Source organism: Hyla sarda, chromosome 1 (genome assembly GCF_029499605.1).
Source record: "Hyla sarda isolate aHylSar1 chromosome 1, aHylSar1.hap1, whole genome shotgun sequence".
Taxonomy (NCBI): domain Eukaryota; kingdom Metazoa; phylum Chordata; class Amphibia; order Anura; family Hylidae; genus Hyla; species Hyla sarda.
The window spans coordinates 172,231,338-172,256,872 of NC_079189.1; the positions used below are offsets into that span (position 1 = coordinate 172,231,338).

The following is a 25,535-nucleotide window of genomic DNA, read 5'->3' on the forward strand; positions in this document are numbered from 1 at the left end:
GCAAAACTATGAAGCTATGCCTGGTAAACAATCATAGGAAGCAGCAGTGCAACCAAATTTATTAGCTGATCAAAAGGGTCGGGTGCTTAGAGTCAGACCCAGACTGAAGTGATACTTATGGTCTGTATCAAGAAGAGGCCATGAATTTTGCAGTCCCGAATAACCATGTTAAAGGGTACCTCTTATCAAATAAACTTTTGATATATTTTAGATTAATGAATGTTAAATATCTTTCCAATAGCATGTTAATGAAAAATATGCTTCTTTCTATTGTATTTTTCCCGATCAGTCCTGTCAGCAAGCATTTCTGACTCATGCTGGAGTCCTAAACACTCAGAGCTGCCAGCCTGCTTTGTTCACAGCCAAACAGGCTGTGAACAAAGCAGGCTGGTAGCTCTGAGTGTTCTCCTTTGTGAACAAAGCAGACTGGCAGCTCATAGTGTTTAGGACTCCAGCATGAGTCTGAAATGCTTGCTGCCAGGACTGGTAGGGAGACCCCTAGTGGTCATTTGTTCAAAGTGGAAAATTAAATAGAAAGAAGCATATTTTTTAATAACATGCAATTGTAAAGTTATTCTGCATACATTAATCTATAATATATCAAAAGTTTTTTTTTGATGAGAGGTACCCTTTAAGTGACATATATGAAACTTACCTGTCATTAAAGGAATAATTATGACTATTTAACGGTAACTGTTTTTTTTTTGGTTGTTTTTTAATGGAAGACAATCGTACACAAAGCAGGTCAAAGTACCAATGTATTAGCAGTTACAAGAAATGCTGGGAAAGCCTTCAAGTAAGCTCACATTAGTCTAGCAGCCAATTAATGAGGTTGATCCATCTCTGCCTGTGCAAGGCCAGAATTCTGAAGTATTTCCATGACACAACCTTATTTTTACCATCACGATAAACTGTTTGTTCTACCTAAATTAAATTTTTGTTAATAAAAGTTTTTTATATGTGTGAAAAAAACAAACAAAAAAAAACGAATCCGTAAACCAGCCAACAGTAGAAAGCCAAGAACTGCTTGGCATTTAACCACCACCTTGTGTCTTGTGTATAAAACCGAATTCCTTTTTTTTATGTCCATGGTTTTCACTATTAGGCTGGGTTCCCACAGTGTAAAAGAAAAAAAAATAGTAAAATAGGTTTAAAAAGATTATTTACACAATGTGTGCACTGAAAGCTGCCTTTCCACAGACTTTAGTAGAACACATTATTGGATAAAAAAAAACTGTAAAAAAAAAGATCTAAAACATCAATTCGGGTAAAATGACATCCTAAAAACAAGAAAGTAGATAATCCACATACAAAAATGAACAGTCAGGCATTGAATTGTAGAGTTTTTTTTTCTTTTTTTAAGGCTTACCTCTATTCCAACTGGTGTACATATTACTGTCCTACATGTTACATGGTGCTGCTGATCTCATGCCATAACTCCATACCATTAAAGTGGAGAAACATGCAAGTAATAAACTGACACTACACTTTGGCACCAATGGTTACTACATCTACCTTAACTAGAATTGTTATTTTCATTTGTGTTTGCCTTTTAATATATTCTTACTTTTAGAATCTAATTGGGGTCTCATTGCGACTGGTGTCTGTCCTGTACATAATTACAGACAATCGCCTTTCTAACTTGTTCACCCATCACTTGTTTATCCATTACCATCACCAGGATGATATTAAGGTGAAGAAAAACATGACTGTCCATATGTTTTTTAAGTTTATTAATATGGCCCCACTTCATGTCCCTGGTGTTATATATAATCGATCTCAAAATCCACAACTTTTTTAGCCTTCTACCTTATATTCCTTACCTTAAGTCAAATACTACAATGCCACAGCCCCAATATATAATTTATCTTTTCTACTGGATTCTTGATTTACACAAGGTTTTAGTTCATTTAGTTGTTTGAATTGTCGTAGCCAGTAATTTGAAACTGCTTACAAAGGTATTTCAGGTGTCGGTACAATACTATATGGTTGTCTCAGTAGTCATAGCTATTTTTCACAGGTTTTCAAACAGTTTGATCTTTTTATCACTTTTGTATGCCTCAGCATTTGCCACTTGTCATTGAAAACCCATCCAGACCTAAGCCTGTGCATACAGCTGTTTGCTAAATGTATAACTCTAGGTCAGGAATAGGCAGATGTTTTTAGTATTAGGCTGCTTTCACATAACGTTTCTTACATACGGGGACCGGATCCGGCTGGGAGATGGGAAAACTGGGCGCTCCCATACCCCAGCAGGCCCCGGCCCCCATCTCATTCATTTGAAGGAGCCAACCGGAGTCAGATAGTGACTCCGGTCAGCTCATTTTTGCCCTGTATACGGTTTAGTATACCACGGTTTTAAGTCCGGTCACAAAACCAGATACGGTTTTTACTGCATTATGTATATAAAATATATATTTGTATTCCTTTTAGAAAGTAAAAAAAATCTTGACAATCTTCAGAAAAGTTTAGTATTAAATGTATAGAAAAGCTTGCAGAACTGCTTTTCATTAACATTATAAACATTTACAGTTGCAGAGTCCTGAATGCTGTAAACCTGCAAACTTTTTTCATCATGAAACAAGGTGACTATTGTGCAGCTGGTACTGAAATGGAAACATCAGTCTCTCAATTTAGCTGTGGGAAAATTTGCCATGTCTTGTATTTGATCACTTTATTTGCTATGCTGGCATCATTGAATCAAGGCCTGTATGACCACTACTGCTCTATATTCAAAACTCCCTCATCTACTCCATGTCCCCACTGTAGAGACCTTGGAATTAAAAACATCTATAGTAGCATAATGTGAACAAGACTTACTATACTACTGTATTCCGATTAAACACAACCATACACTACAATGCACATTGTAATATGGTCATAATTGGTTATAAAAATGTTCATGCCAATCAACAGTTGGGTATAGTGGAATAGGGTAGGGAAGGGAAAGGTGCGTATACTTCAGGGAGGGCCCTAAAAAATATTTTCCCAATTTGGAAGTCAACTACTTGCCATAAATGAAACCTGTATCGCTAGATAACCAGTAAACTAACATCCAATAAAATTTATAGTACATAAGAGAATGGGCTATCCCATACATAATGTAACATTTCATTGTATCAACTGAAAAGGTCTTTACAAGAAGCCAATTTTACAATTTGCTAACCATGCCAGAAGCTGGTTCTTACCCAGTCACATGTCGTGATATTTTTTCTGTGCATAAATTAAGCAGCCCTGATTGAAGAACTTACCAGTGCTATAAGTCGGCCGTCATCTTTCATTGCAAGGTATCTGTTTGCACTGATTCCCTTGATGGATACAACACCTCGTTCTTCGGCTTGAAGCTGTAATTTTACTGCAAATAAAATAAAATTGTGTCTGTGAACCAACAATGTTTTTTCAATATTTGTAATTTATTTTGTATACTGTTTAAATATATTGGCATGTTGCTTTAGAAAGCAAAATGGGACAGCTACGGGTAGCTATGATTTTGGACACAGTTAAGAGTACTATACTATGTTGTTTCCATAACTCCCATAGAAGTAAATAAGAATTACGAAAACACACAGTAAGCTATAATGTTTGAGTAAATCAAGAGTTATGGAAACAAAACAGATTGGGGTTCTATGTCGTTGCCATAACTCCTATTCATTTCTATAGGAATTTCAGAAACAGTGTAGCAAAAGACCACTTATCTGCCATGGTTGTCTTAGATGGGAATACTCTGTTAAGAGGGTATTCCAGCTTAAAACACATTCCTTATCCACAGGATAGAGGATAAATGTCAGATCGTGTTGGAGTCTTACCAACAATTGAAAAGCATTGTTAACCAGGAACACATTCTTCTTCTGCCTCCTCTAGGTGAAAGTGATGTTTTGTTTACAGTGATGCCCAATATAATGCATGTTATGTCATTATAGACAAGAATTGACTGTGGTCACTTGATTTTTATATTGGGACAGGGACTGGTGTTAGTGATGACAGTCTCTGCGTGACACTGCAGAATATAAGCAACATGAATTAAATAATGCACACAGCTTTACTGTGGCCTGTGACGTTACATTAGAATGCAGGCAGCCTGGTCTAAAAGGATTCTGATAGTAAGTAGATAAATTCTAGAATAATTATTACCTAGTTTTTATTGTGGCCAAGACCCAATCTTCTTTATAAAAATATTTTCATGGTTAATATTTCTGCACCATATTGCTATTTCAGGTAATAGAATAATTCATAAATATGACATTACTATGCTGTGTTCTATGTTACTGCTTTACTTAGGTATGGTTGTAGTTCATTTTAATACAGCCATGCTTCTTCATCTCTTCTCAGACTGGCAAAGGATGGACTGCACAAGTGAATTTCATTAGTTTGAGACTGGTTACACCAGCTTTCCAGGAGTTAAAGAGGCCCAGATGAGTAAGTCCCCCAGCTACAGCATGCTGCGGTAGTATTGTTATTCATTTGGTTCCAAAACTTGTAATTGCGTGAGGCAGATCCTGCCCCCACACCTCCAGCCAGCAGCCAAAGGAAACCACTAATAGTCTGTGTGTTCAGCATTACAGTGAAGAGCCTTATAAAGTGTTGTTCCGGTCATGAAAGTTAAAGACAGTCACCAGAGCACGATGGAAAAAGTGAACTATAGAAAACTTTACAAAAATGCATTGAATCATCTGACCTCAGAAGTTATTACCTGAACCCACAATTAAATCAGCGACATTATTTATTTCAGTAGCAAGTTTTCAGAAGGTTTTCTTAAAACTATAAACAATTTTCATATAATTTATTTGACCTTTATACTTGATTTATTGTTACACTTGCAGAGTACCCGGTGTTGCTTGATCTTCCTATCTAAACTTTGTGGGAGAGGAAAAGCAACAGTGATGTTCTCGGCCTCATACAGTGGGGCAAAGTCAGCCACCAATTGTGCAAGTTCTCCCACTTAAAAAGATGAGAGGCCTGTAATTTTCACCATAGATATACCTCAACTATGAGAGACATAATGAGAAAAATAATCCATAAAATCCCATTGTCTCATTTTTAAAGAATTTATTTGCAAATTATGGTGGAAAATAACTATTTAGTCAATAACAAAAGTGCATCTCAATACTTTGTTATATACCCTTTGTGAAAGATGTCAAACATTTTCTGTAAGTCTTCATAAGATTTTCACACACTGTTGCTGGTATTTTGGCCCATTCCTCCATGCAGATCTCCTCTGGAGCAGTGATGTTTTTGGGCTGTCGCTGGGCAACATGGACTTTCAACTCCCTCCAAAGGTTTTCTATGGGGTTGAGATCTGGAGACTGGCTAGGCCACTTCAGGCCTTGAAATGCTTCTTACGAAGCCACTCCTTCGTTGCCCGGGTGGTGTGTTTGGGATCATTGTCATGCTGAAAGACCCAGCTACGTTTCATCTTCAATGCCCTTGCTGATGGAAGAAGGTTTTCACTCAAAATCTCACGATACATGGCCCCATTTATTCTTTCCTTTACAGGCATCAGTTGTCCTGGTCCCTTGGCAGAAAAACAGTCCCAAAGCATGATGTTTCCACCCCCATGCTTCACAGTAGGTATGGTGTTCTTTGGATGCAACTCAGCATTCTTTCTCCTCCAAACACGATGAATTGAATTTTTACCAAAAAGTTCTACTTTGGTTTCATCTGAGCATATGACATTCTCCCAATCCTCTTCTGGATCATCCAAATTCTCTCTAGCAAATGTCAGGCGGGCCCGGAAATGTACTGGCTTAAGCAGGGGGACATGTCTGGTACTGCATAATTTGAGTCACTGGCGACGTAGTGTGTTACTGATGGTAGCCTTTGTTACTTTAGTCCCAGCTCTCTGCAGGTCATTCACTAGGTCCCCCCCATGTGGTTCTGGGATTTTTGCTCACTGTTCTTGTGATCATTTTGACATCACGGGGTGAGCTCATGCGTGGAGCCCCAGATCGAGGGAGATCATCAGTGGTCTTGTATGTCTTCCATTTTCTAATAATTGCTCCCTCAGTTGATTTCTTCACACTAAACTGCTGGCCTATTGCAGATTCAGTCTTCCCAGCCTGGTGCAGGTCTACAATTTTGTTTCTGGTGTCCTTTGACAACACTTTGGTCTTGGCCATAGTGGAGTTTGGAGTGTGACGGTTTGAGGTTGTGGACAGGGGTCTTTTGTACTGATAACAAGTTCAAACAGGTGCCATTAATACAGGTAACGAGTGGAGGACAGAGGGGACTCTTAAAGAAGAAGTTACAGGTCTGCGAGAGCAAAAAATCTTGCTTGTTTGTAGTTGACCATATACTTATTTTCCACCATAATTTGCAAATAAATCCTTTAAAAATCATACAATGTGATTTTATGGATTTTCTAAATACTTTTTTGCGCCACTGTATTCTGTCCTCATAACTTATCCTAATATCCTGACCTCTTATCCCATCCTCATATCCCGACATCAAATCCCGTCCTTATATGCCGACCTCATATCCTGATCTCATATCCCTCCTCATATCATGACTTTAAATCCTTTTCTCATATCCCATTTTCATATCCCCCCCATATATCCCGACTTCATATTCCGTCCTCCTATCCCGACCTTATATCCTGTTCTCATAGCCTGACCTCAAATCCCATCCTTATATCTCATCCTTAGGTGGGGGTGAACTGTTACGAAGATGTATGCTGAAGATGTATGCTGAAAATAGAAGGGAGCATGGCTTGGTGGTGGTGGGGCTGACTTTATGAGGGGGTGTGGCTTGCAAGTCAGACCGATGCACACAAAAAGGAAGGGGCATGGCATTGCAGTAGGGGATGTGGCTTGCAAGCCAGACTATTGCACAATAAAGGGCTGAAAATAGAAAGGGAGTGGCTTGCTTAGGGGAGTAGCTTGTGGAGGACATAGTTTGCAAATAGGACCATCACATTCACCCAGAGATGCAGAGCTTGTGGAGTAAAGTGGGCAGAGCTGTGATGAAGAGATTGTGGTTCAAGGACCTGTGATGTGGATGTATTGGGCAAAAAGGTTGTTTACATCGATTTACACATAGATACAAATGTAATTAACTTTTACATGTATAAATTGATACCCTAGTATAGAGAAGCTATTGGAATCAATCACATCCACTCTATCCACAGGGAAGGGGATAGAATGTGTGCATGCTTTACTATGTCTAAGCCCCCTAGACCAAACAGAAGCATCATGAATGTCTAAGTTATATAGTATGTATTTTATAAAATAATTTGAATTCTACGCTCAATTTTGTCATTACAATATACTTTGCATGCTGAAATAAAAATATGAATAGGCACCTGTTAGGGCATAATAATACTGTTATGTTCAGAATTTACCCTTATAAAAAAATAATCGCATGAAACAAAGTGGTAGCAAACACTACATAAAGTATAGAGAAAGCAGCATAAAATAAATGTCCAAGTTAGATAAGGATACAGCGGTATCAAAGACAATGGGCCTCATTTACTAAGCTGAAACCGACCAGTTTTTGTCTGGTTATTTTGTCTGAAACATGTCTGCGCCAGTGTGCGACAGTGTGCGCCTGAAAAATCCGACAAACCTGAAAAAGGGACGTGGTCTGCCGTAAAAGGGGCGTGGTCGGTCGAAGGGGGTGTGGTTTCACAACCCCGACCGATTTACTATGGAATTCACAGAAAATCCAGTGGGTAAATGGCTGGAAATATCAACCTAGGAAAAGCTGGTCAGAAAATCTTCCCGACTTTTCCCAATAGTGAATAGAGAGGAATCCTGCATGTCTGAAACAACTTTTCCCACTAGTAAAAACCCGAAACTCTTAGTAAATGAGGCCCAATGTATTAAAGCTTACCTCTGATGATGGTCCTGGCAGCAGGATATTTGTTAAATTTTGCTGCCATTTCTGAGCTCCAGACTTGCCCTTTAGGTATTTGCCGGAAGTCCCATGCAAGTCTAGTAGTCTCTGGGCAAGTCTTGGGCTCCGAAGCTGTAACAAAATTTAAACACACATCCTGCCGCTGGGACCATTGGAAGTAAACTTTAAATACATACTATATATGGCTTCCCAGCAGGTTTCCAGCCTATCTGACTCTTTTCAGCCAGCTGGAAAAAGAAAAACATACATTCATATGAATCAGAGTTTAATTCACATGCAGTATTTTCAGCTGCAAAAGTCAGAAAAATTGCCTTATTTTCACAGTTTTTTCAGAGTTTTTTTTTTTTTTTGCTTTGATCCAAAGTACAGTGTGTGAACTCAGCCTAAAAGTCACTATGTTCAGTGCATTTCCCTTTGTGGGACTCAGAAGTGCAGCAGACCATGTTTGTGTGTCCCACATTATGGCGGAAATGTATTATTTGTATTAGGGTGGGTTTACATCACGTTTTTGCAATACAGTTCCCGTATCAGGTTTTTGGATGAAAAAAGGATTCCTCAAAACCAGACTAAACTGTATCAAAATGTTGAAAACCGTATACGGTTTGAAAAATGATGTCTGGTTGCATCCGTTTTTTAAGAAAAAAACTGTATATGTTTAACTTTTCACTCCATTATGAATAAAGTTTCACTTGTTTGTTTGATTGAAATTCCAAGAAAAAAAACCTTTGGTGTGCACTGCGCATGTGCAAAGTCAAAAACCGTATGGTGCAAACCGGATGGAACCGTACGCACATAGCGTTTTTCACCCGGACCAAAAACCTTGGTAGGCTACGGTTTTGGGTATGGGAAAAAAAAACCTGACAAAATTGTACAAGATGCAAAACGGATGCAACCAGATGCATTGTTTGGCCTACAGTTTTCAATAGAGAGTCAATGCATTCAGTTTTCATTACGGTTCCATACGGTTTTCAAATTGAAAATGTATACAGGAACTGTATTGCAAAAACTTGGTGTGAACCCACCTTTATATTGATTTGTCACAGTATTTGTCATAGTTGCTGTTTAGAGACTTTATATTGTGACTTTTGCTTTACATGCTTTTTCAAAAATTGTGTAGCTATGCACAATTTGTTTCAGAGCTCTTAATTTGTTGCAAATCTAAACCAGCCCAGACCTGGCTTACAAAACTGGCTGTGGGCAGGATTTTTTGAAGCAGGGGGACCATACAAAGTGGTGTACACATGACCATACAAATTAGAGGTCTTCACCTACACCAGCCTTGATAAATTCCCTATATGGGTTCTGGAAAATGGACTGGACATAATCATTAGTGAACTACTCCCAATCAATTAAATCCAGTTGGCCTGCTACAAGAACACCGCAGTATACGTAAACATATCTTTTTGCCTGTCTACAAACATAAAAAAATTGAATGTGTTGGCAGATAAGAACCATTTGGCCCATCTAGTCTGCCCAATATTCTAAATACTATGACAAGTACCAGGTCCTATCCTATATGAATACCTATCCCTATCTTATATGAAGGATAGCCTTATACATATCCCTATCTTATATGAAGGATAGCCTTATACCTATCCCTATCTTATATGAAGGATAGTCTTACACTTATCCCTATCTTATATGAAGGATAGCCTTATGCCTATCCCATGCATTTTTATACTCCTTCACTGTATTTGCAGCTACCACTTCTGCAGGAAGGCTTATTCTTTGCATCCACTACTCTCTCAGTAAAGTAATACTTCCTGATATTACTGCATAAACCTTCCGCCTCTAATTTAAAGCTATGTCCTCGTTGTAATTTTTCTTCTTTTAAATGTTGGTTCAATTCATGTATTTCAATGTTTCTATCTCAGAAAAGATAGCACACATATACCTAGCCATCCATATGATTTATAAGAAAATGTGATTAATCAGACAAGGCTTCTTCCATTGCTCTATGGTCTAGTTTTGATGCTCGCATGCACTGGTAAACCAGGCCACTGTGGCCACAGAAAGAAGGAAAAGAGAACCTTTTCTTTATTTAATGCTATCCAATTAGCCACTGATTTTTTTTCTATTGTCACCTAGATAATGGAAAGTTATGGAGACAAATATGCCCTTATTTTTCTGTCTTGTAGGTGCCATGGCTTGGTATAATAGTGCTACAGGGTCATGGGCCCAAGTTCTCTAGCTAAGTAGGAGTCCCATGCTCCACATATTTCATGAATGTTTCTGGATTAAACATTTAATGTGTTAGTACATTTAACTGTTTCTTGGACAAACTATAATGTTGCTATAGGGATTTCAGAAGTCGCGATCACAGCTGGGCCTCCACACCTTCTCTATAGTTTTCCACATCACATAAGAAAGTATGATTATACAAAACAATGTAAAATGTTTTTAAATTTACTACACAAATGAATTGTTGGCACAGCCCCTATTAGCTTTTTAATTGTGGCCCAGTACAGCCACAACACACCGCTAGATAAAAAATGTGTGTAATAAGATGTATCAAGCTGAGCAAGATACCAAGATAAAGAAATAATAATAATTTATACCAGTAAGAAACGTGACCCACGAATGCTATCGGACTGGGATGTGTTCCAGGAACAATAAAGTTAGGAAGGCAAAATGCAAATATCATTGTCATGACTAACTGGGGGGGGGGGACAGGGAGAGTGAGCCCTAAATAGACCCTAAAAACACTCTCCCTGCCTACTTGCCCATACACCTTAAGCGGTGAATCGACAACTTGAAGCTGGTCCCTCCAGTGGCGTAAAAACAAATAATATACATAGTCGGTCAAAGGCCAGAAACAGAAACGGAAAACTACCAGATAACCAGATATACCAGACAGGATACAAATACTAACAGGGCAGAATATAGTGTATTAACAAACCAGATATCAGATCAACGGCAGACATGATAAAGTGAACAAGACTATGCAACAAGAATACAGCAGAATCCAAGAGATGCAGGGGATGGACGGAAGAACTGAAAGCTAAAACACTAAACTGATCAGGCAACATAGGACTCTGGACACAGATAACAAGCATGAGCTTCATAAAAATGGATACAAGAAAAACAAACTTTACAACATAGAGGAACACTGGTCAGGATACTAGACAGGATATTTCTCAAAATTCAAAACAGGATACATTTCAAGATACAAGACAGGATAAATTCAAAACCAAACTCCACTATGTGGAGGAACTGGACAGGATTCTCACAGTGTGAACACAGACAAAACAGAACAGACATACAACCTAAAAACCGACAAATAACACAGACTAAAATCTACAATAAACAAGACTATTTAACAATGGCTAAAACTCAGATAAAATCACAAGATAAATACAAGGTAAATGCTCAAGCAGACAGAGTATTGCAGAAACAGACATCATAGTAGCATTATTGCACAAAATTACCAGCAGCTAGAATGCAGGAGAACTCTGGTTAAAATAGACACACCCGAGATCTCATTGGTTCTGAGCATTAACCATTTACAATCCAGGGAGAATAGCAAACTGCTCAGAACAAACAAGTGTGTGAATATACACCTAAACAGAAAAATACAAAAACAAATAAATGGACATTACAATCATCTGATCTTCCCAAATTGACTTTGACCTCATGTTCTTCATGGCAAAGGGTGAAGATATAAGGCAGCATGTATATAAACATTTTAATCCTAAGGGACGTAATATGTAATTATTCATTACTGCAGTCTTGCATTTTACAGTAAATATACTAAGATTTACTTGATAATATATTGATGGTGTTCACCACAGAGAATTCATGAAGGATCCCACAGCCACTGGATGGGAAGCAAACTACACATTTCCCTCTGTACAGTAAATTCCCAGAGGGTGTTATGAAAACATTTTTTAATTCTCCAGTGCAGGTGGCTAAACCAAGGCAAGGAGAAGGAAGATGATTTACCCCACATTATACAGAGGCTAAGTGGCCGAGAACAAACCCACAATGTTGTGTATTCAACGCCAGCACATTAACCACTAACCCATTCATCCACCCCATGTGCGAAAACATCAAGGTCTCTTACAAGTCAAAAGTTGAAGTCTGGCTTTAGAAATATGTTAACTGTATGATATCAAGGTAGAGACCTAAAGACCTAAGCCTGTGACTTTAACTTGTTAAGTCAAATAAATATCACATGCTAGGAGTTTTTTTTCCTTCTCTGCTGCTCTGAATCTTGTAGATTGTAAGCCCTTGTGGGTAGGGCCCTCTCTCCCTATCTAGATCAGTCAGTCATTTACTGTTTCACGATTATTGTACTCGCTTTTGTGTACCAATATGTATTTTGACCCCTTATAATGTATACAGCGCCCTTGACCTAAGGGCACTAAAAAATAAATTATTAATAATAATAATAATAATAAATAGTTGATCTTTCATCATCTTAAAGAGGATCTGTGATGCATGCTATGAAGGGGGGGGGGGGGGTGGTTGGTGTTCATATATTATTGTGGGGGCACTGGATGCTTGAGGATGTACTAATTTACACACACAGGAGTTGCAGCCATGACACCCTCCCTTATTATGCTATCCTGGGAGCAATTGTTCCCACTAGCTGCCTCTGCACTGCATTGTTCTCTACGCAGTCCTTGGAATTTCCGGTCTTCCCGAAGAGAAGAGAGCGCCACACTGAGATGGAGGAAGACCCGAATCTCCAGGGACCACCGCCACTCGGCTCGCCTCTCTGACTGAGAAAGCATGGGCAAAGTAAATAAAGATAATGGTCTCTTACTTCTCCCAGTGCCCTAATTATTGCTGTCTGCACCTCCATAACTCTTACAGAGGTGATGGAACACTTTATTTGATTTAAAAAAAAAATATATATATATATATATATATATATATATATATATATATATATATAATACAGCTTCTTGTACCTACTATACAACTATTTTTTTTTTGTTATTAAAAAACACCTTGTAAAATAAAATAGTATTCCAGGTTTAAAATTTTTTTTGCAGTGGGGCTGCAAAAAATAAACAATACTTACTTACCCGGATACCCCACACTGCCCAATCTGGAGAATTTTAGTCCCCCACAATCCCTACTTGCAGCTACTTTTAAGGCAATGCATCGGAGCAGGATCTGGCCACTCAACCAATCTCTGGCCAAGATGGTTGCCAGTGCTTTGACCAGTGTTTGGCAGGTACTGCTATGACTTGTCGACCTGGACAAGTCAGAGAAGTCCCTCAGGAGCATTTTTTAATCCTGGAATACCCCTTTTATCTATTTGAGCCATCAGTTCCAAATAAAAATTGACATTTAGTCCAGAGCTATATCTATTTATGGAATTCTAAGAAGTCTCAATAATAAGGATTAGTAGAAGACTTCCATTAACTATTCATTTTTTCCAATTATTAATATCCAGACACTGGAGTCCACCAGTGAAACGTAGGATAATGTAAACTGCATCACATTATTCCATAAGACTAGTCAGTTACCTCAGTCTATTTCTTATTCATACATTCTGTGATATGATGCACACACTCATCGTCTCATTTGCAAACAACAACAACAGGCGTAGTCAGAGGTTAAATAATCAGGGGTAGAAGCTGAAAAATCGAAATGGGTCTAAGCAGAGTCTGGAAAAGGTAATTTTGCTAAAAAATAAAACAACGTGTGTGTGTATGTATGTGTGTGTGTGTGTGTATGTGTGTATGTATGTTCCAGCATCATGTCCAAACGGCTAAAGATATTAACATGAAACTTGGCGGACATGTTACTTTTATGTCAACAACAAACATAGGATAGGTAATTTAACCCTTACTCACCCCCATTTGCCAGGGGCGGGGGTTAAAGTCCCATACAAGTCTATGGGAAATATATGTTACTGCATAACTTCCAAACGGCTGGAGATATTTCAATAATGCTTGGTCACATGTTACTTATATGTCATTTTAAAATATAGTATAGTTAATTTAACCCTTAACTACCCCCATTTGTGAGGCTCGGGGTTTTTGTTTAAAGTCCCATGCAAATCAATGGGAAATGTATGTTCTCACATAACTTCCGTACGGCTGGAGATATTTCAATACCTGGTACACATCTTACAGTTTGGGATATAAGGACAGGATAGGAGGTGGAGATAGGAGGACGGGATAGGAGGTCGAGATAGGAGGTCGAGATAGGAGGACGGTATAGGAGGTCGGGAAAGGGGGTCGGGATAGGAGGTCGAGATAGGAGGACGGGATAGGAGGTGGGGATAGGACGACGGGATAGGAGGTCGGGATAGGGGGTCGGGATAGGAGGTCGAGATAGGAGGACAGGATGGGATAGGAGGTCGTGGTATGAGAACGGGATATGGGGTTGGGATATGACAACAATATATGGGGATGGGATATGAAGTCAAAAGCTTCCTCCTTTTGTTGATTTTCCTCCCCAACAAGGATTAGGAAGGAAAAACCGGGCAACGCCGGGTACTCAGCTAGTATTAGATAAAAACAGAAACACATGTAAGGGGTATGAACACCTAGGGGAAGCAATCTGATAAAAATCATGCAGGGCATTAATGAAGCTCAAAATAACCTAGATAATAGAGTATGTAGGCTGCTGCATGCTATAAGATCCCTGTCTATTGTGTACATTTTTCGGTAAAAATGACACCTTATCTTTATTCTGTAGGTCCATATGATTAAAATGATATCCTACTTACATAGGTTTGATTTTGTCATACTTCTGGAAAAAATCATAACTACATGCAGGACAATTTAAAATTGTCATCTTCTGACCCCTATAACTTTTTTATTTTACCGCGTATGAGGCGGTATGGGGCTCATTTTTTGCGCTGTGATCTGAAGTTTTTAGCAGTACCATTTTTGTATTGATCAGACTTTTTGATCACTTTTTATTCATTTTTTCATGATACAAAAAGTGACCAAAAATAAGTTATTTTGGACTTTGGAATTTTTTTACGCCATTGACCGTGTGGTTTAATTAATTATATATTTTTATAGTTCGGACATTTACGCACGCAGCAATACCACATATGTTTATATTTATTTTTATTCACATGTTTTGTTTTTTTATGGGAAAAGGGGGGTGATTTGGACTTTTATTAGGGAAAGGGTTAAATGATATTTATTAACTTTTTTTTTTTACACTCTTTTTTTTTGCAGTGTTATAGCTCCCATAGGGGGCTATAACACTGCACACACTGATCTTTTACACTGATGACTGCAAAGCCATAGCTTTGCATTGATCAGTGTTATTGGCGGTTGATTGCTCAAGCCTGCATCTCAGGTAGTGTTGAGCGGCATAGGCCATATTCGAATTCGCGAATATTCGCGAATATATGGACGAATATTCGTCATATATTCGCGAATATTCGCATATTCGTTATATTCTCGTTTTATTTTCGCATATGCGAAAAGTCGCGTATGCGAAAATTAACATATGTGAATATTAACATATACAAAATTAACATACGCGAAAATTCGCATATGCGAAAATTAGCATATGCTAATGTTCGTATATGCGAATCTTCGCACAGTCTCACACAGTAGTATTACAGCCTTCTTTACACCACACAAGCTGGAAGCAGAGGGATGATCACTGTGATGTGTACTGAGAAAAAAAACAAAAAAAAAAAAAGAATATTCGTAATTATGAATATATAGCGCTATATTCGCGAAATTCGCGAATATGCGATATTCGCGAATAATATTCGAATTGCGAATATTCGTGAGCAACACTAATCTCAGGCTTGGAGCAATCGCCGAAGGGACATGCCGGAGGAAGGTGAGTGACCCTCTGCTCGCGTCCTAGCTGATCGGGACACCGCATTTTCACTGCAGTGGTCCCGATCAGCCCCACTGAGCAGCCGGGAAGCTTTTACTTTCGTTTTAGACGCGGCGTTCAGCTATCGCAGCCGTGCGCTATTAGCCCCGGCTTCAGATACATGCCGGGACCGACCCGATCTGACACGGGGTCACCATGTGACCCTGCGTTATATCGTGGGAGCCGGCAAAGGATGTAAATATACATCCTTGGTCGTTTAGGGGTTGAAAATCTTCTGACACCTCTGTCCATGTCAGGAACTGTCCAGAGTAAAAGCAAATCCCCATGGCAAACCTTTTCTGCTCTGTACAGTTCGTGACATGGACAGAGGTGTCAGCAGAGAGCACTGTAGTCAGACTGTGGAGCATACAGCAGCTAATAAATACTGGAAGGATTGGAAGGATTAAGATTTTTAAATAGAGGTCATTTAAAAAACTGCTTAACTGTCTGGCACCAGTTAATTAAAAAAAAAAAAATGTTTTCCACCGGAGTACCCCTTTAACCCCTTAAGGATGCATATGTCTAAGCACCCTTGTAGTTAAGGACCAAGGACATATGCGTACGTCCGTGGGAATTTCGGTCCGTGCCGCGTGCCAGGCGGGGACCGAACCAGGGTGACTGCTGATATCGATCAGCAGTCAACCCGTGCAAATGCCCAGGGGGGTCATCAGACCCCTTCCCCATGTCGGCGATTGCAGAAAATCGCAAGTGAATTCCCCCTAATAGGTCCCGAAGGGTCCTCTGGAGTTTTTTCAGTGTGACTCGGGCCCTATTAGGGATTCAGGGCGCTGCGATTTGCCCCCCTCTTTTTTTTTTGGCCACAGCAGTTTCTTTTTTTTTTTTACCCCATATAACAGTGTGTGATTTTTAATCACACACCGTTATATAATAGTCACACTAAACACACACTACATACTCCCCTGCCCCCCCCCCCCCCCCCACACACCCACCTCTCCCCCACCGTAGAAAAAAGGCGATGGCTCACCAGGCATTTTCGGCAGCGGAGGCATACGCTTTTCTTGCCTCCGACTCCGAATCTGCCAGTGAGGACGATGAAGATCCTACATTCCTGTGTTCTTCATCGTCCTCCTCATCATCTAGTACTGATGATGAGTTACCTGTATGGCGGCGGAGACACCACCAGGTGAGGCCACGCACCCCCCCATGATAGTGACCCAGTGGCTGACACTAGTAAGAGTGTCCATGCCGCTCGTACTAGGAGTCCAACCCCCCAGACAAGTTTACCGGAGCCCCCTTCCGGTGAATCTGTCTGGAGACCCCCAGAGGGTTATCACCCACGGATTCTGGAGTTTGTTGGCGACTCCGGAATCCGGATTGACACGGCTGGATTCACTGAAATTGACTATTTCAGTTATTTTTTCAGTGACAGTTTTGTCAATCACATGGTGGAGCAGAAGAATTTGTATGCCAGGCAGTTCATCGCCCACCACCCTGATTCGCTTTTGGCCAGGCCCAGTGAATGGTACGCCATTGATGCAGCAGAAATTAGGACATTTTGGGGCCTCGTGCTGCATATGGGTCTGGTCAAAAAAAACAAGTGTCAGGCAGTACTGAAGCGGGGACATCCTATACCAGACCCCGCTTTACAGTAGGATCATGGCACGGAGGCGGTTCGAGGCCATTCGGAAATGCCTCCATTATGCAGATAATGAGGCATGTCCACCCGAGGTGATCCCACCTATGACCGGCTTTACAAAGTGAGGCCGGTCATCGATCACTTTGGGGCCAAATTTTTGGAGGCCTATGTACCCCTCAGGGACCTCTTGGTCGATGAGTCTCTTATCAGTTTTAAGGGGAGACTCATCTTCCACCAGTACATGGACACGGTATGGCGTGAAGCTCTATAAACTTTGTGAGAGTACCTCCGGGTACACTTACAAGTTTAGAGTGTATGAGGGACAAGATTCCCATATTGAACCCCCAGATTGTTCCCCCAATGTGGGTGTTAGCGGGAAAATCATTTGGATAAGGGTTACCACGTGTACGTGGACAACTTTTATACCAGCATCCCTCTGTTCACATCCCTTGCCGCCAGATCCACGTCCGCTTGTGGGACCATGCGGAAAAACTAGAGAGGCCTCCCTCTAAATTTTCTGCAGGCACCTATGCCCAAGGGCGAGTCCCGTGCCCTTACCAATGAAAACCTGTTGCTGGTCAGGTATAAGGATAAGAGGGATGTCCTTATGCTGACCACTATTCATGGTAACGGCAGCTCACCTGTCCCTGTGCAAGATACCACAACAACGGTCCTCAAGCCCGATTGTATTCTGGACTACAATCGGTATATGGGGGAGTTGATCTTTCTGATCAAGTCCTCAAACCATACATGGCCATGCGGAAAACACGTGTATAGTACAAAAAAGTTGTGGTCTACTTGGTACAGGTTGCCATGTACAACTCTTTTGTACTGTACCAGAACGCTTGCAACACAGGGACATACCTAAAGGTCCTAATCTTTGGCGACCGGGAAAGAGCAGGCCGGACTTCCCAAGGAACTGAAGTAATAGGTGCCAGGATCGTCCCAGGCCAACACTTTCCAGGTGAAGTCCCCCACACTGGAAAGAAGGGACGAACCCAGAAAAGATGCAGAGTGTGTTACAAGAGGGGGATTCGGAAGGATACCACCACTCAATGTGACACTTGCCCCGATCATCCGGGCCTCTGCATTAAGGATTGCTTCAGGGAGTATCACACTTCCATGGCATACTAAATTTTCCCTTTTCATTTTAATTTTCCATAATTTGACCCCAATGTACCAAGTCCAGAGTACATTGCAAATTTCAACCCCATAAAACCACTAAATTGTCCAAAAAAACTCTTTATATATATATAAAAAAAAAACCTGTTAAGACCTCTGGGGGTATTTTTTCAAAAAATGGGTCATGGGTCACTGAGTCACTATCATCGGGGACTTTTTTATGTTGCCTCAAATGCGCAGCGCTCTCTCTCTCCACCTGAGCGGGGTGCGCATTTGAGTCAACAGGTTAGGGACTGCCACACACATCACATTCCCAGAATGATGATTCAGAGCATAGGGTTTGGGGTGGTCATATTTTTTAGTTTTGGCTATGCTCTGGGTCATCATTCTGGGAACATAATCTGTTTTATAATTTTTGTCCCACTGTACCCCATTTTAGTTATTTAGTGTACCCCATGTAATGCCCCTTGAAGGGGGTCCCGCTGTTCTGGCTCCATAGGCAGCAATACAAAAGCTCAAGGACCCTGACTGCCCTCCTGCTCCTCCAAAACCTGGTGTGCATCCTCAGAGCTGCTTACATCAAGATATGAGGTATGTCCTTACTCCAAATAAATGTATCTACAAATTTACAATGACATTTTCTCCTTTTACCACTTGTGAAAATGAAAAATTTGGGGTAACCCCAGCATTTTAGTGTAAAAAATAAAAATTTTCCTTTTCACATCCCACTTAATGAACATTTATCAAACACCTATGGGGTGTTAAGACTCACTGTTATGTTCCTTGAGAGGTGTAGTTTCCAAAATAGTAGGCCATATGTTTTTTTTTTTTGCTGTTCTGGCACCATAGGGGCTTCCTAAATGTGACTCCTTCTCTTCTGAGCATTGTAGTGCACCCGCAGTGCACTTGATGTCCACACATGGGGTATTTCCATACTCAGAAGAGATGGGGTTACAAATTTTGGGGGGCATTTTCTCCTATTACCCCCTGTAAAATAGTAAAATTTGGGGGAAAACCAGCATTTTATTGAAAAAAAAAATTCATTTACACATCCAACTTTAACGAAAAGTCATCAAACACCTGTGGGGTGTTAAAGCTCACTGTACCCCTAGTTACGTTCCTTAAGGGGTGTAGTTTCCAAAATAGTATGCCATGTGTTTTTTTTTTTGCTGTCCTGGCACCATAGGGGCTTCATAAATGTGACATGCCCCCCAAAAATAATTTCAGCAAAATTTGCTTTCCAAAATCCAAATGTGTCTCCTTCTCTTCTGAGCCCTGTAGTGCGCCCGCAGTGCACTTGACGTCCACACATGGGGTATTTCCATACTCAGAAGAGATGGGGTTACAAATTTTGGGGGGCATTTTCTCCTATTACCCCTTGTAAAAAAGTAAAATTTGGGGGAAAAACAGCATTTTAGTGAAAAAAAAATTTCATTTACACATCAAACTTTAACGAAAAGTCGTCAAACATCTGTGGGGTGTTAAGGCTCACTGTACCCCTTGTTACGTTCCTTGAGGGGTGTAGTTTCCAAAATAGCATGCCATGTGATTTTTTTTTTGCTATCCTGGCACCATAGGGGCTTCCTAAATGTGACATGCCCCCAAAAACCATTTCAGAAAAACTCACTCTCCAAAATCCCATTGTTGTTCCTTCCCTTCTGAGCCCTCTACTGCGCTCACTGAGCACTTGACATACACATATGAGGTATTTCCTTACTCGAGAGAAATTGGGTTACAAATTTTGAGAATTTTTTTCCCTTTTACCCATTGTAAAAATTCAAAAACTGGGTCTACAAGAACATGCGAGTGTAAAAAATTAAGATTTTGAATTTTCTCCTTCACTTTGCTGCTATTCCTGTGAAACACCTAAAGGGTTAACACACTTACTGAATGTCATTTTGAATACTTTGAGGGGTGCAGTTTTTATAATGGGGTCATTTATGGTGTATTTCCAATAAGAAAGCCCTTCAAATCCACTTCAAACCTGAACTGGTCCCTGAAAAATTCTGATTTTGAAAATTTTTTGAAAAATTGGAAAATTGCTGCTATACTTTGAAGCCCTCTGATGTCTTCCAAAAGTAAAAACATGTCAACTTTATGATGCAAACATAAAGTAGACATATTGTATTTGTGAATTAAAATATAATTTATTTGGAATGTCTATTTTCCTTACATGCAGAGAGCTTCAAAGTTAGAAAAATGCAAAATGTTCATTTTTTTCATCAAATTTTTGAATTTTTCATGCAAGTATCGACGAAATTTACCACTAACATAAAGTAGAATATGTCACGAAAAAACAATCTCGGAATCTGAATGAAAGGTAAAAGCATCCCAGAGTTATTAATGCTTAAAGTGAATGTGGTCAGATGTGCAAAAAACGCTCTGGTCCTACAGTGAAAATTGGCCTGGTCCTTAAGGGGTTAAGCCAAGACTACACTATTAAAGCCTTGCACATTGTCTAGGTATATAAAGGTACACAAAAAGCAAACTCAAATTTTTATATTACACTTTTTTTTTTTCTTTCTATGGCAGGCTGATGTGTTCTTATATATTATCTTACAGGGAATTTGTTCATATGGATGTGTTTTAGTTCTATATTTTTACACTCTAGAACCCTCTTTTTAATAGCTTCCCGTCAGAATAGTCACCCAGAGTATGTATTTATCCACTATTCTCTCAATCCCTCCAATAATTCTGCCTCTCACTTTATTTTGGAACATTTTGTTCATAGTTTCAAACAGAAGAAATTTGTTTAAGGATTTGTATTTAAGTGGAAATGACCAGCAATCTTCCATAATCATGCCTTTTTTTTTTTTTGCTCTGTGTAACCATTTTTATCAATGGACTCATTGTCGTACCATTCAGAAAGCCTACTCAAGAAATCATTCAGTGGAACAATATTATTTGTAAAGATTAATAGCAGGTGGCAAAGCACAAAAGTGTAGAATTAAAAATCTAATATTAATAATATTTAAAAATGTTTACTTTTTTCTCAATCAGAATGGTTTATTATGAAAAGGCAGAATATAACAATATGCCTGTATTCAAAGCCCCACTTTAAAAACTGAAAAGTTTTAAATGTCAATAAAAAATGTAAATTAAATAAAATAAGTAACCATTAAACAGTAAAAAATATTTAAATAGGAAAAAAGTATTGAATTATTTGTCATAACCACATAATAGTGGCTATAATGGCTTTAGTAAACTGAAAATATTATGTATTACACACAATGAATGGCATGAAAATTATAAACAATGAGTTATATGTATCCCTCAAAAAAATTAAACAAATCACAAAAAAATCAAGCAACTATTCCTCTGTTTAGTTGTGCTATTTTTCTATTACGCTTTTCAATTTGTTAATCGCTTTGATTCTATGGCGATTAATTGCCCCATATAGTAATATGCCCCCTGTACCTCTTAGATAGTAGTAGTGCTAGCTGTAAACCCAAATAGTAATAATGTCCCCTGTGCCCCATATAGTAATAGTGCCCCCTGTGACCCCATGTGACCTCATATAGTAATAGTGTCCTCTGACACTCTATATAGTAATAATTCTCCCTGTACTGATAATGCCCCATTGTGGATAAACAGAAAAAAAATAATACTCACCTTGTCCAAGTTCCCGCGATAAATGAAACTGCTATCTCTCCCTTGGCAGGTGCAATAACATCCTACCATTGCATCGGCCATTATGGAGATTGCATCCCGGCAGCTCATAGGCTAGAGGACTAAAGTTTAGGCCGCTTACGAGTGAATAACCTAGATTATGCACTGTCGACCTTGTGCACCTTGTGCGCATAAGGTGAACAAGGTCGACAGTGCAAGATCTAGGTTATCATTTGTAACTAACTTTAGCATGGAGTACAACACTGTGGTAGATATTATGAAGAAATACCTCTCGGTATTGAATCAGGATCCCCAGCTAGCTGAATTTAAAAAAAAGTGGATGTAATTTTTTTCCAGATGGGCCCCTACACTAGGCAATTTGTTGTCACCAAGTGTCCTTCCCTCCAATCAACCACGCAATCAAACAGATAGCACTTGGCTATCTGTGAAGGGTTTTTATGGATGTAGCCATCAGAGATGTGTTGTTTGTCAATATGCACACAAGTGTCAGTTCACGCCTGGACTTACTGAACAACACAAACAGCCCATCAAGTCCTTCATTAATTGTCAGACGCCGTTCGTGGTACAGTATATAGAATTATATGTACTATGTGTAATTTGTCATACATCGGCATCACTAAATGACCATTAAAAATGAGAATTCAGGAGCATCTCAGAGGGGTTTGTAATCCGCATCATGTGAACATCTCGAGTGTGTCAAGACATTTTTGGGATGTTCACTCTGGTGATCTCCTGTCCTTCTCTTTTCATGGTCTGGAGAAAGTGAACATACCAAAGCGAGGTGGGGACTGGATCAAGTTCCTCCGTAACCGTGATGTGTTTTGGATTAGTTTGAGAATCTATCATCCACACAGTCTTAATCTCAGGTCTGATATTATACTTCATTACTGAGTGTGTAACAAATAAACAGAGTACGCTCTTTTCATCTATATAGCTGGATTTTATAGTGTTATAGTTGTTTATAGTACCTTATTTTTCTGAGCTTTGTGATCCATCCTCCACAATAAGAATTTTAGTCACTATTGATTGTTTTTTGGTTTTATTTTTAACATCCAATGGTGCTAGGGTTAAATCAGTGTTTTATGCAAGGTGCTTTTTCCTCTTGCTGCAGCCATGGGGTTAATGACTTTGTTCATTGCCCGTTCTCTGCCTCACCTGGGGAACACCATTTAAATAGCTGTGTATTTCCCAGGTTGCATCATTCTGTTGAAGGGTCACATGACCCGAAACGCGTAATCTACTTTTCTTTGTTTCTGAGACGTTTTATCCAATAAACCTGAAGTTTTATGCACTGGATTGTTACATGCTTGTTTCTACATATAATAGTATTATCTACATTGTATAAAAAGTTTGTTAACTACAGGTACACTTTAAAAGTTTCTATCATATCCCTTTTGTTTCATCTTTCTTCCAAGCTATACATGTTAAGATCCTTTAACCTTTCCTGGTAAAGTATAAACCTGTAATCCATGAACTAGTTTAGTAGCTCTTCTCTGAACTCTCTCCAATGTATCTATATCCTTCTGGACATATGGCCTCCAGTACTGTGCACAATACTCAAAGTGAGGTCTCACCAGTGTTCTGTACAGTGACATGAGCACTACCCTCTTTCTACTGCTTATACCTCTCCCTATACATCCAAGCATTCTGCTAGCATTTCCTGCTGCTCTATAACATTGTCTGCCTGTCTTTAAAGGGGTATTCCACCCCTAAACATCTTATCCCCTATCCAACGGATAGGGGATAAGATGTCGGATTGTGGAGGTCCCACCGCTGGGACCCCTCACGATCTTCAGTGCGGCACCCCTGTCATTCGGTGCACAGAGCATACTACGCTGCATGCTGGATGACAAGCGACCACAGGATAGGGGATAAGATGTCTAGGGGAGGAGTACCCCTTTAAATCTTCTGAATTAATGACCCCTAAATCCCTTTGCTCAGAGACTGTATCACTGATTTTATACTCTGCCCTTGTTTTTTACACCCAAGGTGCAATAACTTGTACTTATCCACATTAAATCAGAGTTCTGACCATTTTTCTAGTTTACATAAATCCTTTTCCATTTGGCGGATCCCTCCAGGAACATCAACCCTGTTACATATCTTTGTGTCATCAGTAAAAAGACCAATACCTTCTGCAATATCACTAATAAAGATATTAAACAAAATAGGTCCCAGTACAGATCCCTGAGGTACCCCACTGGTAACAAGACTTTGCTCTGAATATTCTCCATTGACTACAACCCTCTGTCACTGCAAACTGGATACCAAAGTCTGCTTAACAATTATAAAGTGCCTACTTCTAGTTTCTAGAGTATGACCCTTCTGACATATCATAAAAGTCCTTTTTAGTAAATCTTTTTAACCCCTTAAGGACATGCGCCATAAATGTACGGCGCTGCATAGCATCACTTAGCACACACAGCGCCATACATTAACCCCTCAGGTGCCATGATCAATACAGATCACGGCATCTGTGGCAGTGCAGCACTTATAATGGCTGATCGCCCGCAGCACTGCCACGGGAACAGATCAGCCAAGATGGCAGACGGAGGTCCCCTCACCTGCCTCCGTCCATCTCCCGGGGTCTTCTGCACTAATCTGCCTTTCAGCAGACCAGAGCAGAAGATCGCCGATAATACTGATCAGTGCTATGCCCTATGCATAGCACTGAACAGTATTAGCAATCTAATGATTGCTATAAATAGTCCCCTATGGGACTAAAAAAGTGTAAAATAAATGTTAAAAAGTTTTAAAAAATTTGAAAAAGCCCCTCCCCCAATAAAGTTGTAAATCACCCCTTTTCCCCATATTAATATAAAAAAGCGTAAAAACTATAAATAATAAACATATTTGGTATTGTTGCGTTTGTAAATGTCCAAACTATAATAATATAATGTTAATGATCCCCTACGGCAAACAGTGCAAATGTAAAAAAAAAAAAAGAGTAAAAAATTTAAGCTTTTTTGTCACATCAAACTGCAAAAAATCTTAATGACAAGCGATTAAAAATTCACATATATGCATGTGGTACCCAAACAAACTACAGATCATAGCAGAAAAAATTAGCTCGGGATACGGAAAAATTAGAAAGTCAGAGGTGGTCAAAATAGAGCAATTTTTTACATACTGATTATGTAAAAAAAAGTTTGAGATTTTTTTTAAGCAGTACAATAATAGAAATGTATGTAACCATGGGTATCACTGTAATTACATTGACCCAGAGAATAAAGAAAACTTGTAATTTTTACCATAAAGTGCACAGCACGAAAACAAACCCCCACCCCACCCCCAAGTTGGAAAATTATGATTTTTGTTTAAATTTCCTTATACAAAAATTATTTTGTGAGTTTACCATACATTTTATGGTAAAATGAGTGATGTCATTGCAAAGTACAAGTGGTCACGCAAAAAACAAGCCCTCATATGGGTCTGGGAATGGAGATATAAAAGTCTGACCACAGTGCTCTCTGCTGCCACCTCTACTAGTGTCAGAACCTGCCCAGAGCAGGAGAAGTTT

At 39.5% G+C, this 25,535-nt stretch overlaps 2 protein-coding genes across 4 annotated transcripts in view; one reads left to right on the plus strand and one right to left on the minus strand.

Moving 5' to 3' along the window:
• Positions 1–4,717, plus strand: part of NUDT6 (nudix hydrolase 6) — a 62,427-nt gene extending 57,710 nt beyond the window's left edge. The window contains exons 8-9 of one of the 2 annotated variants that reach the window (XR_008890900.1): positions 2,533–2,585; positions 4,330–4,717. The gene's annotated coding sequence lies outside the window, so the exon portion shown is untranslated. The remainder of the gene's footprint in view (positions 1–2,532; positions 2,586–4,329) is intronic. The other variant, XR_008890899.1, reaches the window with a different exon arrangement.
• Positions 1–25,535, minus strand: part of FGF2 (fibroblast growth factor 2) — a 66,294-nt gene that overhangs the window by 27,902 nt on the left and 12,857 nt on the right. For both annotated transcript variants that reach the window (XM_056563984.1, XM_056563976.1), the window contains exon 3: positions 3,252–3,355. In XM_056563984.1, the coding sequence (XP_056419959.1) occupies positions 3,252–3,355 (104 nt within the window). The remainder of the gene's footprint in view (positions 1–3,251; positions 3,356–25,535) is intronic.